This window comes from Magnolia sinica, chromosome 2 (assembly GCF_029962835.1).
Source record: "Magnolia sinica isolate HGM2019 chromosome 2, MsV1, whole genome shotgun sequence".
NCBI lineage: Eukaryota > Viridiplantae > Streptophyta > Magnoliopsida > Magnoliales > Magnoliaceae > Magnolia > Magnolia sinica.
Genome location: NC_080574.1, coordinates 1,389,978 through 1,403,634, shown reverse-complemented (window position 1 = coordinate 1,403,634; position 13,657 = coordinate 1,389,978). Strand labels below are relative to the sequence as shown.

The following is a 13,657-nucleotide window of genomic DNA, read 5'->3' as shown; positions in this document are numbered from 1 at the left end:
ATGTGGTTTATCCACGCCGTCCATCCGTATTTTCAGATCATTTTAGGAGTTGAGCCCAAAACTGAAGTATATCAAAAGCTCAAGTGGGCCATACCAAAGGAAACAGTGGAAATATTTATTTTCACCATTGAAGTGTTTCTAAGCCCCTAGTGATTTTTATTTTTCATCCAAACTGTACATAAGATCACAAAGACATGGATGAATGGAAAAAACAAATACATCTTGATATAAAACTTCCATGGGCCCCAAAATCTTTTCAATGGTAGAATTCAATTTACACTGTTTCAGGTGGTGTGGTCCCCTTGATCCTTGGATATGATTAATTTTTGCTGTAAAACACTAAAATTAGATGATAAAAGAAATGGATGGAGTTGATACATTGCACGAATGAGTTACGCTTACCGTACTGAGGTACTGTACACGCAAACCGCTTCCGTTTAACGTCTCGGTTATAGTTTTTATTAAATTTACTTTTTCTATTATATTTAAAATATTGATGAGGTGGCACTTGCAGTGACGTTGACCAATGAAAACGCTGGAGGCAGGGACTCCCTGCCTCCAGGAGGCAGAGGATCCGCACTCTTTTTTTTTTTTTCTTTACTAACCCCGATTTAAGCGTGCACGCATAGAAAAGCCACGTGTTTTCGGAAAGAAGGTCTCAAGCCCAACCGGTTGGACCGCGAGCAATGGTCCACACAGTGCATAACTTCACACCTTGAATGTGCGTGCAATATCTAACCCATTCAATACGTTGGGCTCAGCATAAGGAACACCTTAGGCAAAAATTAGCCACATCAACCGATTTAGTCGTCCAAACTTATCTTTCGATATTTATCAATGGCTAGATTTGTTTGTTTCTTTTTGTTCTTTTTTTCTTTTTTTTGCGGTTCTCCTTAACAGTAGATTGGGTTGATATCTTTTGCAGTGATCCTCGAGTTGGGACCAACCTATTGGAAGGTTTGGATTTGGTATGAACTTATTAGGTTGGGAGATATTTACTAGTTGAACTGTAACTTGAGGTCAAATAGGTAGGACTCAGAAACATTTCTTTTATATATAACTCTAGCCTGACAACGTGATTCACGACAGATCTGATACACCATATAAAATTCCGGGGCGGGAAGAAACCATATATGCCATAGATGTGGAAGGAAAGGCAACATAACAAGGCTGGTGAGATCTATCTTCTTTTTCTTTGAAGAGAATGGCAATTTACTCATCCACACAATCTACTTCACCAGAACATGCCGAGATCAGGGTTTATGGTTGCCATATCAATGAGCCATTACTCAATACCGAAGAGACCAAGGGGGGAGGGTGCGTGGATTCCCCAAAAAACCAACCGCAAGGCACCACCTTCCCCAGGACTTTGCTCAATGGCCTCAATGCCTTATCAGGTCTCTCTCTCTCTCTCTTGAATGAATGAATGAATTTGTGATGGCATTGTTTTTAGGACCTATTGATAAGTGAGATTCCATGAAAAAATGAAATTTTTTGCAGTAATTATTTAATGGTCTCCTTATAACGTATTATTTACGTTGTTTAAAATGGATTCCAAGGAATTCCATTTTAAATGATATATTTTATTGAAAATCTCCAATTCATATTCATTGAAGATCTCAATATTGGTCGGTGCTGTGGACCCCACCATGTTGTCTGTATTTTATCCACTTTGTCCATCCATTTTACTAGTTCATTTAAGGCTTAAGCCCAAAATCAGATACCATTAAAAACTTCATAAGGCCTAGTAAAGTTTATTTTCCATCCAACGTATTGATAATGTCATACAGATCCTGACATAGAGTGGGTCGTGGATAATTTCATGGCCAAGATGGATCAGAAAAGGCTCAGTCAACGACAAAAGTGATCCAGACCGTCATACCTTAAACGGGCATATCTCACAATCTGGAATGAGTTATCGGACAAAAAACATATGATTTTGGAGTAGGACGAGCCACTTTAGCCACCCAACCTCGCTACACCAGGTCGCGCAAGCCGGATTTGCAAAATGTCATCAGATCGATAGTTGTTTCCCTATTTTAGTTTCATTTTTATTATAAATAATAAATTTTAGTTTAATTATAACTCTTCATTCGTTGAGGTTTAGGAGTTGCGCCCAACATGAAAAGTGCTTAGAATAATTAGGAGAACAACTTGGTGAAGCCAAATAGGACACTTACTGTTTTGGGCCGAAAACCTTACACACTAGTGGAAATCACGACCGTCTATGAAATTGTAAGTTTACTATTTATAGTAAGATGTGAATTCTAAGAGTTTTAGTTGTAATTTGATTATGAAATTTCTTTCATTACTTAGTATCCCTATTTAAAGGATTGTGAACTCGTTTATTTCATTTGTCAATCAATTTTGAATTTTATAGATTTTTGTGGACAATTATCCCCTTGAGAAAGATGGTGCTCGACCTCACATCCTTCCCTGCGTCAGATCCAGTGAAGGCAAAACATAAAAATCAGTTTAATCTAAAAGTTTCGTGACCCCAAGGAGTTTTTAATGTTGAGTATTGTGGCGTGGTTCACTTGAGATTTTGATCTGTCTCATTTTTACTCTTATGTCCTTAAATGAGCTGATGGACTGCATGGATAAATCGCATGCATCATGGTGATTCCATAAAGCTTTTCGAGCACTAATTAGTACCAACCTAACCTGGGTACAGGAATGGTGACTATCCATCCTTTGTGCAATCAATTTAAAGCTACTCCCATCCCTTCTTAGGATTCGGATTATGAAGTAACCTCTCCAATACTCAGGTCATTACTAGTAATTGTTGGAAAAGCTTTATAAGCCCCCGCCATAATGTATGTGATTTATCCATGCAATCCATCCATTTTCTCGACTTATTTTAGGGCACGACCCAAAAACTCATGTAGAACCAAATCTCGAGTAGACCACACCATAGAAAGCAGTGGTGATTGAATGCCCACCATTAACAGCTTCTTGGGCCCCAAAAGTTTTGGATCAAGTTGATGTCTTTTCCCTTCATCCATACCTTTGTCACAATATTAGTAGGTTGGATGACAAATGAGCATTACGGTGGGACTCTATGAAGCTTTTAATGGTGGGTAGAGGTGAACACAAACCAAGCTAACTCGGTTAGCTCGTTTGGTTCTGCCAGATTTAGTTCGGCTTGGTTCAGCCCAAATTGCTCTTCTAAGTTTGCAACCTTATCCAAATTCTGATCAAGCAGCAAGCGCCATCATCTCCTCCTCTCCCTCCCATTTACCCTATACACCCTATCCAGTGTCCTCCTCCTCTCCTCACCTCCTTTTCTTTGAATCTCATCTTCCCCTCTCTACTTACACCCAACTAGCTGACCCGTCCACTGCCTAGCCTGTTCGCCACACCCGACTCACATCTCTCTCTCTCTCTCTCTCTCTCTCTCTCTCTCTCTCTCTCTCTCTCTCTCTCCTGCTGCTGCTGCTGCTACTACTACTCTCTCCCTCTCCTCCACAGCAACCCAACACATAAGCTTAATTTCATAAGCTTTGGGTTTTATTGTTCATTTATTCTCCGCTTCACTTCTTTTATCTACAATTACAAAATTTAACCAATCAAACAAGCTAAACTTGATCGGCCCAATAAATAAAACTTGAATCGGCTCAAACTTAGCTCGAGTTTAACTTGATGCAATTACCACATTAGGTAAAGCTGACCAGGTCGGCTTGATCATGATCAAGCTGAGTCAAACTCAAGCCAGGCCCCGTAGCTGAAGGAGCTAAGCTGATCATGGGGGCAGAGTTCGCCCGATGCGTGCTCACTCACCACTGTTTCCTATGTGCCATCGAGCTGAGATTTAGATATGGAATGAGCCCCTAATGGATGGACAAAAACGCAAACATAACGGTGGGGCATGGTACCGGAAGTGTCACTACTAGTCCGAGTCCTTGTACAGGAGTCTTGAGAATTGTAGAATGGAGAAGTACAATGATTTCATTATAAAATTTATTAATCAGGTGTCTAAAAGGCCGTGTCAAAGGAAATGAGCTTTAGTTTTTTTTTTTTTCCCCCCTTCTGCTATTGCGCTTATCAACAAAGCTTCAGTCTTATCCTATTTTTTTCGGTCCGTGCGGAGTCTTGGTACTTGGTGAGAATTGCTACATGGGGCCATGGCCCCAAGTGGGCCCACCCATGATTATAATAGACAGTTGATATAAGGGGTTCATCCTCTTGAGTTGATCCTAGTCATCCAAATGAGGCTTGTAAAATTGACACTGAGATCATTTTTCTTTTAACTTTCACCGTGCAGTTCCCACGCCTCTATTTCTTTGGTCGTGCCCATCTCCTATTCAATGGTCTTTGTTTAGTTGGGCCCCACTTTGAAATTTACATTTGTACAGGGTCTTTAGACTTGGCTGCCGATCATGGTTCTTCCTTTCACCCCTTAATTTTATAGAAAATTTTACAAAATACTTACATCTAGGTTTTTATTCTTTTAAAAAAAATTAATTAATTAATTATTGTCCCTGAAGTATGATTTTTCCTTAAATGAAATAAATGCCCACGGAGTCTTTAACCTTGAGGATTGTATACGCTGCACTGTGGACCCATTATGATGTATGTATTTAATCCACGTCAGCCATCCAATTTTCCAAATCATTTACGGCACGAGCCCAAAAATAAGGCAGAACAGAATATCAGGTGGACCGCACTGTAGGAAACAGTGGTGATGAACGCCTACCTTTAAAAACTTCTTGTGGCTACAAAAGTTTTGAATCAAGCTGACATTTGCTTTTCCCTTCATCCAAATCTGTGTGTCTTTATCAAAAGGTTGGATGGCAAACAAACATTCTGGTGGGCCCCAGAAGTTTTTAATGGTGGGAGTTTAATCAGTACTGTTTCCGATGATATGATCGAGCTGAGATTTGGATCTGCTTAAGTTTCGGGTTCACAGCCTAAAAGGAGTGGGCAAAATTGACGGACGGTAATATGCAATACATACAGTAAATTGGGCCCCACAATCAGGGCCGCACCGTGTTGGGTGAAGCCAACGCCGTACCTATTCAGGAAATCTTTAACCCGCCTACGTAGATTGTCCGTAGGGCTCACAAAAATTTCTGTAACAAATCCACTCTTCATCAGTTTTGAAAGACAACGAAATTAGGAAAGGATTATAAAAATCAGTCAGATCAAAAATTCATGTGGGCCACCACACGAAAGAGTGGGTATTAAATGCACACCACAGAAGTTCTGCAATGGGCCTAAACATTTGCTTGTTTGGTTCAAATGATAGTTATTACCTAATGAACAGAATAAATTTTACATATTATATATGGTCAGGGAGCTTGGGTGTTGCCTGCTGTGTAAAACAACTTCATAGAGGTGAAGTGAACCGCACATGCTAGTCATTCTTCCATTCAGAAAGGAGCTCATTGCCTATTTTTATTGCATTCGGCAAAATCATAGTAATGTTTATAGAGTGATGGATGGAGTGGATTTGTCAGGGAGGGCCCAAACAGCTTCCGACCACAGGAACCGGCACAAGCAAATTGTAAACGGTAGTATTAGTCCGGACACCACAATTTGGGTCTTACTTCGTCCATCAGTTTCTCAAGACCATCATAGGACAGAAGTTCAAAAATCAGGCAAATCCAAAAATCAGGTGACACATCATACAAAACAATGGGAATTGAATGCCTACTCTTGGGAACTTTCTCGTGTAACAGACTTTTTGTATAGAATGATATTTGTGACTACAGTTTACCTGAGTGGTAGTAAGCCACTAACCCTATAAACGGTTTGGATGACATATAAACATTATGGTCGTGTGACCTTATGAAGGGTATGGATGTCATGTGAACATCACTGTCAACTCTAGGGAGGTTTCAATGGCAGGAATTTCCCTAACCGGCCCACTTGAGTCTTGGATACTTCTCAAATTTGGTCTCATATACTAAAATTAGCTCAAAAAACGGATGGATGGAGTGGATTCCTCACAAAAATCATGGTGGGCTGCTACTAAGTGTAAATCAACCATCAACTATCCATAATAGGAAGAATTAGATGGACGGTCAAGGAAGTACTTACTGTGTCACAAGCACTGGAGAGTACCTCTACGATATTTCCATTCCATGATAAGATCACTCTGTGTGTTTGTGTGGGGGAAGTGTTCTTATGAGGTGGACCTCATCATATATTATGGTAAGTTCAAGCTCTATGGGTTCCATTGTAATGTGTATATGGCATTTAAACATGGGACGTCTCAAAAATCACTTATAGTTGGGACTTGGGTGGTGGGTCACACCATAGTGCAAAATATGTGTAAAACATTAAAATAAAATAAAATAGTTTGCAGGGCCCACTTGAGTTTTGAAATAGACTAAAATAAATTTGGTGGAACCCCTCATCTAGGTGGGTCACTCAATGAATGGGTAGGATGTCTAAACCACATCTCCGTTGGCCGCATAAATGATTAGGAAGGTTTTAATAGGTTAGTGTCCACTCCCAACTATTTCCTTTGGTTTGGCCCCCTAAATCTTGGATCGAGCCGGGCTTTGGGCTCTAAGCCTAAGAGGAGGGAAACATGGAATTTAGGCATACGGGTGACACATGAACGATAACTACAGTACATGCAACTGGATCTGGTAATCTACCAATACACAAACACTGGACACCGAAAATCACTCTCCTCCATTAATTCATTCTCCTTTCACATAAAGTCCCATTTAGTAATCTAGAGGTAGATTTGTTTATTATGTTAGCATTATAAACTGATGTTTGGTTAAATGGTTCTATTTTTTAGGTGTTGGAATACTATCAATTCCATATGCACTATCAGAAGGAGGATGGTTGAGCTTGATACCTTTTCTACTTGTAGCAATAATATGTTGTTACACTGGATTACTCTTGCGAAGATGTATAGATGCAGACGCACGTATCGAAACCTACCCCGACATTGGCAAGCATGCGTTCGGGTCCAAGGGAAAAATAACAATCGCACTATTCATGTATCTCGAATTGTACTTGGTAGCAATTGAGTTCCTGATATTGGAAGGTGATAACTTGGAAAAGTTATTTCCCAACACAGATTTTGAGATCATGGGGTTGAAAATTGGAGGGAAACAAGGGTTTGTTCTATTAACTGCCCTTGTAATTTTACCTACAATGTGGTTAAGGAGTTTGGGCTTACTTGCTTATGTCTCTGCTGGAGGGGTGTTGGCTTCTATCACTTTGGTGGCTTCTGTTTTTTGGACCGGTGCAGTTGATGGTGTTGGATTTCATGGAAGAGGAGCCTTTTTTAATTTGAGTGGACTTCCTACTGGTATTAGCGTATATGCCTTCTGTTATTGTGGGCATGCAGTTTTTCCCACCATATACACTTCTATGAAAGATAGGAGTCAGTTTTCTAAGGTAAGTGAAAAGAAGGGTGCCCTACTCTTTGATTTTCCATTTTTGATTTGTTGATATATACAGATACATGTTGGTAGCTTTGATGTTTAAAATAAAAGTTTAAATTATTAAGTTATACATACAAATATTTTTGTACTTCTAAAGTATTTCATGTTTAGAATACCCTGAATTTTGAATTTAAATTTTCAAAAACCAGCTTAAGAAATCCTTCATCTAGTTTAAATACATCAAACTTTAGATGGTTAAAACAAAACATGTTGGACCAATATGATGATTGTCATAATGGTGATGACCTAAAAGTGCTACATTATGTGGCTCTTTAACTAAATACATGACACACAATGACCAAGATTACCATCCTTGTTTTTATGGAAACACCCATGCTTTAATAAAGGCCATTGAACAAGGGAAAACATTATAACCACCCATGTAATGGGTATTCATATGTATTATCTCTTTAGTGACACCAGTTTTTTTTTTTTTTTTGTAAAGGAAATATATGTAGCCTAGAATTTATATAATTGTAAGTCAAATCATTAATGCTATTTACTTTGCTGACCTTTTCTTATATTGCCTTGCATTTTAGATGTTGATCCTTTGCTTTGCCATCTGCACTTTCAATTACGGAACAATGGCGATTTTAGGCTACCTAATGTATGGTGAGGATGTGAAGTCTCAAGTGACATTAAATCTCCCGGTTGGAAAGATTGGCTCAAAGATTGCAATATACACCACATTGATCAACCCCTTCACTAAATATGCACTGATGGTTACGCCGATCGCGGGGGCCATCGAAGATCAGTTGCATATCAACAACAAAAGAACTAATAGCCTCCTCATTAGGACTTTATTGGTGACAAGTACTGTAATTGTGGCCTTGACAGTTCCGCTCTTTGCATATCTTATGGCATTTATTGGGTCATTCTTGAGTAGCATGGTTTCCATGGTATTACCATGTATTTGTTACCTTAAGATTTCCAAAGCTTCTCGGAGTCAGACAGAGTTTATGATTATTGTGGGGATTTTAGTAATTGGGGTTTTTGTTGCAATCACGGGTACTTATTATTCTCTAAGACAAATTGTAGAACATTTGTAAGTGAGAATTTTGGTATATTTTTCCATATTTATCATTTCTGGAACTTATTTGCAGGTTTCATAGGATGCTAAATGCATTTCTAATTTCTTCTTCACATATATTCTTTAGGGCTATTATTGATGATAATTAGTGGGTAATAAGATAGGGTTGTTACCATATATAGTTGTATAATCCATTACAAATATATTTATTAATCCCATGTATGTTGGGGAGAGAGAGTTCCTTATTCTCTAGAACTCTTCATTAATACCATGTATCAAGAGGCTAAATGGATGCGAGTTTCCTACAGCACATGTTACTGAGAGTTTCTGCAACACAGAGCCTTGTAGGGACTGTGACGATGCTCGTGTGATGGTCTGCTGAATCCATAGTTCCTAACTCATGTTACACTGAAAGCCCAAAACTGAACCAGATACAAAACTGAAGGGAGCCGCACCATAAAAAACATTTATTACAGCCCATATGACTATTGCATTTAATGCTTCGGGCATTTAATGCAACCAAGCTTATTATTTGGTGTGTTCCACTTGAGCGTTGGATGTACCTCATTTTTGTATTCATGCCTTAAAATGATACGAGAAAAGGGATAGACGGCTTGGATAAACAGATACATTACAGTGGGCCCGCTCACAGAACTGCCCGTTCGGGGCTACAGACAGGCAGGGTAGTTCGCAATCGGCGTCCTGTGGGATCACCATGTTTTATGTAAATCTAGTCCATTTATCGGGTGAGAATTAAATTTCAAAATAATATAGGGTGGTGTCGGCACTGTTCCCTGTGGTGTGGCCCACCGGAATTTTGGTCTCAGGACCTAGCATGCTTGTTGCAACTGACGGACTGAGTGTATTTCGCACAAATATCATGGTGGGCCCGTGGGGATACTTTCTTCGTACAATACGTGGGCACTATAGATTAATGCAATCCAACGGTGAGAAATCGCCCCGGGTCCTATCAAGGCCCCTAGCAAATCTGCCATGGACTGAATTTCTTAACAGAATGCAATGACTAGACTCTAAGTTCGTTTTGCACCACTTAAGAAAACGTTGGTGACTCCTCAACCGTACACATTGGATGGTTGCGAGGCACTTCGGAGCATAACTAAACACTTGAACGAAGAAGATAATATATATTAACCAACCGATTGCATGTCTATGATCAACATGCTGGGATTCATTTCTGATGGGGTGGGCCATTCATTGGACGACTCAGATCAGCAAAACGGGTTCCACCTGAAGATGATGGGTGTTACGGTTGAATGGAGAAGATGATCCACTCTATAATGGCGGATTCAATACGGTTGTTTGATATAATGATATGATACGTTTGGATGGTGTAGATATGGCCAGTAATCAATGTGGGGTCCATGTTTTGGACGGACAATCAAGATTCCTCAATGATGCGCAAACTTCTCTCGTGCCCGATTTCTCGAGTCAAGAAGATCTCCCACGAGATCTCCTAGCTAAACATCGTGGCGATTCCAACGCCCTAATTTCGACGCCTGGGATGATCCAGGATTGTTTTTAGAAGAACTCAGCGGCTGGGATCATGGCAGCTACCAAAACGTCGAGATTCTTTCCGCCTTTTTCTTCAGCTATGAAAGCCCTAAAACGAACGAATGAAGGGTTGAAATGCACCGGAATGGACGGCGGAGATGGTCGGATGGATACTCTCATAGGTTACCAGCCTGTCAACCTAGAAACGGAATTTCCGTTTTAGTGAAATACCGCACGCAGCTCCTCTTTGTGACGGAATTCGTGTGTGCACACGTGTATCCCGATGTGCTATTCGAGTTGGGGTTTGGTAGGCCCGCTTCTCTGAACAAAATGGACGGTTCAGATCATTGTGATAATCCATGATGGTGGGCCTTAATTCGAGAAAACGAACACTGTTTGTTTAAACGGTGTTCGGCGGGAAATCAGGGAGATATTCCCTTCCATTTCAAGATGGCTGTTGCACCGGACGGATTGAGTGCATTTCCCACAAATATCATGGTGGGCCCATGGGGATATTTTCTTCGTACAATACGTGGGCACAAATATCATGGTGGGCCCATAGGGATTTGGACCACTCCCTATTTTACTCCTAACCATCCGTTTGAGAACCATTAATCAAATGGTCAGGTTTTCTTAGTTAGTGATGGATCCTACAATTTGGATGGTCTCAATAGTTGTATATCAGTTTCACATGTGAGGATGAGAGCCACCACCATTTTGAAAAGGTATGAATAGTTGTATATCAGTTTCACATGAGAGGATGAGAGTCACCAGCATTTTCAAAAGGGTGATAAACAACTAATATAGGAGTCTTCCCAGTCTATAAAAGCCGACAAAACTCTTACAAGTTGCTTCCACATTTTCGTGAAAATTACAGGAAAAGAAGACCGTCCTGTACACGAACCGAGTTAGCTCGCTCGACTTGACTCGGTTGGAAACTGAATTCGAGCCGAGTCAAGCTGATTTTTTTAGCTCGAAAAAATTTCAACCCCAGTTCGCTCGTCCGATCTCGACTTGACTCGGATCGAACTAGTTCGGTGACTCGGCTACTTTGATATTGATGTTGCTCACCAAGTGTTTGATGAAATGACTCAACAAAGTGGCTGGTGGCAAGGAAGGTATGTGTATGAAACAAATATATTTTTTTTTCCTTGATTTTTATGTTGCTTAGAAGCTCTTTGATGAAATACCTGTAAAACCACTGCTGCTATTTTACATGCAGTGAGATTTTGAAGGTGTAGTCTATGTGTTTGTGAAATTGCTACCCAGGCGAATTTGGCTCGAACTGGCCCGAGCTGCTGACCGAACCGAGCCAAGCTGGCCAGTCAGGCTTGATGACCGAGCTGAGTCGAGCTCTGCCCAGCTCGACTCGTGTACACCAGCCATTATGTAATTAGAAGAAATGGAGGAAGAAGAAGGTATGATAGAGGAGAGTGGGAGTACGTTCTTCCGAACATTATTCAACTTCACGAATGCAACTGCAGGTATCACTATCAACCTACACACATTCCATCTACCTTTCCATTTATTATTATTAATAATGTAATTAATAATATTCACTTTTAATTGATTATAACCCTCTTCTTCTTTTTCTTTTTAACTGTCTGGTTAATAGCCAGCCAATTGTATGGTTATAATTGTCTTGAATTGAGGCTGATTTATCATGTAGGTCTTGATTAAAGTAATAGATGAAGAAAACTGTTGGAGATGAATAGTTGTAATCATAGAAAACTGCCTGGATCTTGCTGGCGTATGCGGAGAAGTAATTCCCCTCTTCTCTCCACCAAAAAACACAAATCCTTTGAAGGATCATTTGAAGGTGGGTCTCATTAGATGAATAGTTGTAATCATAGAAAGTGGGCCCATGTATCCTAGGGTGGCCACTGGCCAAGTAGTAAAGGCTATCAACGGGTTAGTTGTTCTGACGGGTTTCGAACCCCAGACATATAGAGCACGCCATGTAATATAGGCCTGATTGTGGGGCCCACTTAATCAATGGTTCACCTTCAAGACTGTTATATTTTAGTGACTGGTATTAGGCCTAAAACTGGAAGGCCAGATTAGAGAACCAGACTCGGCCAGCCCTGACCCTTAAGCCCGCTTGAAATATCAGGATATTCAAAAGTCCATCCCATCTCATCTCTAGCTTGTGACCATTGCACACGTGTGAGTGCAACACAGCTGTGGAATGACTAGATAACATGGCCCACCTAAGTGTATATGATATGGTCCAGAAGGGTATTTTCATAAAACTCTTCCAATCTCAAAAAGTGCTAGGGCTATTAATGGGACAGGCCTGGGGTTGCTTGTGAAATGATTTTCAATTTGGCAGGTTCGACCAGTTGGGCTTGCCCATTCAAAACTCCTATTTTGGTTGTTTCGGGCCTAGCCATTGACACTGCTATATTGGGCTAACAACAGTGAGGATTGTTTTTGAATTGACATTACAAGTATGTGTGCGTTCCACAGGAGATTGCGTACGGGGAACACCCAGCTGGAGACAGCGGGGGTAGGACGCAATCCGCATCCCAACATATCATCCAGGTGGGCCCTGCCGTAAGCGGTTTCCCTCGTAACACCTGATCCGTGTCCCAAAATTCATTGATTGAATGATTGTAAAATTAATAGGTGGGCCATTCGGTAAATTTGCTCCAAGAAGAGAATCAAGTATCAACATATCAAAAAAGCATGTTGGACCAATATGATGATTGTCATAATGGTGGTGACCTAAAAGTGCTACATTATGTGGCTCTTTAACTAAATACACACACAATGACCAAGATTACCATCCTTGTTTTTATGGAAACACCCATATGTTTTAATAAAGGCCATTGAACAAGGCAAAACATTATAACCAACCATGCAATGGGTATTCATTCATATGTATTTTCTCTTTAGTGGCACCAGTTTTTTTTTTTTTTTTTAAAAGAAGAATATATATAACCTAGAATTTATATAATTGATAAGTCAAATGATTAATGCTATTTACTTTGCTGACCTTTTCTTATATTGCCTTGCATTCTAGATATTGATCCTCTGCTTTGCTATCTGCACCTTCAATTATGGAACAATGGCGATTTTAGGCTACCTAATGCACACTCAGGATGTGAAGTCTCAAGTGACATTAAATCTCCTGGTTGGAAAGAATAGCTCAAAGATTGCAATTTACACCACATTGATCAACCCCTTTACTAAATATGCACTGATGGTTACACTGATTGCAGGGGCCATCAGAGATCAGTTGCATATCAACAACAAAAGAACTATTAGCCTCCTCATTAGGACTTTATTGGTGATAAGCACTGTAATTGTGGCCTTGACAGTTCCGACTCTTTTCATATCTTGTGGCACTTATTGGGTCATTCTTGAGTAGGCATGGTTTCCCTGGTATTATCATGTATTTGTTACCTTAAGATTTCCAAAGCTTCTCAGAGTCGGCCAGAGTTTATGATTATTGTGGAGATTTTAGTAATTGGGGTTTTTGTTGCAATCATTTGTCTGAACATTTGTAAGTGGGAATTTTGGTATATTTTTCCATATTTATGGTTTCTGGAACTTATTTGCATATAGGTTTCATAGGATACTAAACGCATTTCTAATTTCTTCTTTGCTCTTTGCATATATTCTGTAGGGCTATTATTGATAATTAGTGGGTAAGAAGATATGTTTTTTTTTTTTGTTCTTTTTTTTTATTTTGTAGGGT

The 13,657-nt window shown here is 39.9% G+C and overlaps 1 protein-coding gene across 1 annotated transcript; it reads left to right on the top strand.

Moving 5' to 3' along the window:
* The first annotated feature begins 924 nt into the window (after nt 1–924).
* LOC131231349 (amino acid transporter AVT1J-like) lies at nt 925–8,564 on the top strand. The gene is made up of 3 exons (XM_058227518.1): nt 925–1,397; nt 6,758–7,365; nt 7,952–8,564. Exons 1-3 carry the CDS (start codon nt 1,205–1,207, stop codon nt 8,459–8,461), a joined length of 1,311 nt encoding a protein of 436 aa, XP_058083501.1. The 5' UTR covers nt 925–1,204; the 3' UTR covers nt 8,462–8,564.
* Nucleotides 8,565–13,657: the final 5,093 nt, after the last annotated feature.

Coding starts and splice junctions, on each gene's coding strand:
- LOC131231349 (XM_058227518.1), top strand. CDS start 1,205: ATGGCAATTTACTCATCCACACAATCTACTTCACCAGAACATGCCGAG. Junction 1,398..6,757: donor TGGCCTCAATGCCTTATCAG/GTCTCTCTCTCT, acceptor TCTATTTTTTAG/GTGTTGGAATACTATCAATT. Junction 7,366..7,951: donor ATAGGAGTCAGTTTTCTAAG/GTAAGTGAAAAG, acceptor CTTGCATTTTAG/ATGTTGATCCTTTGCTTTGC.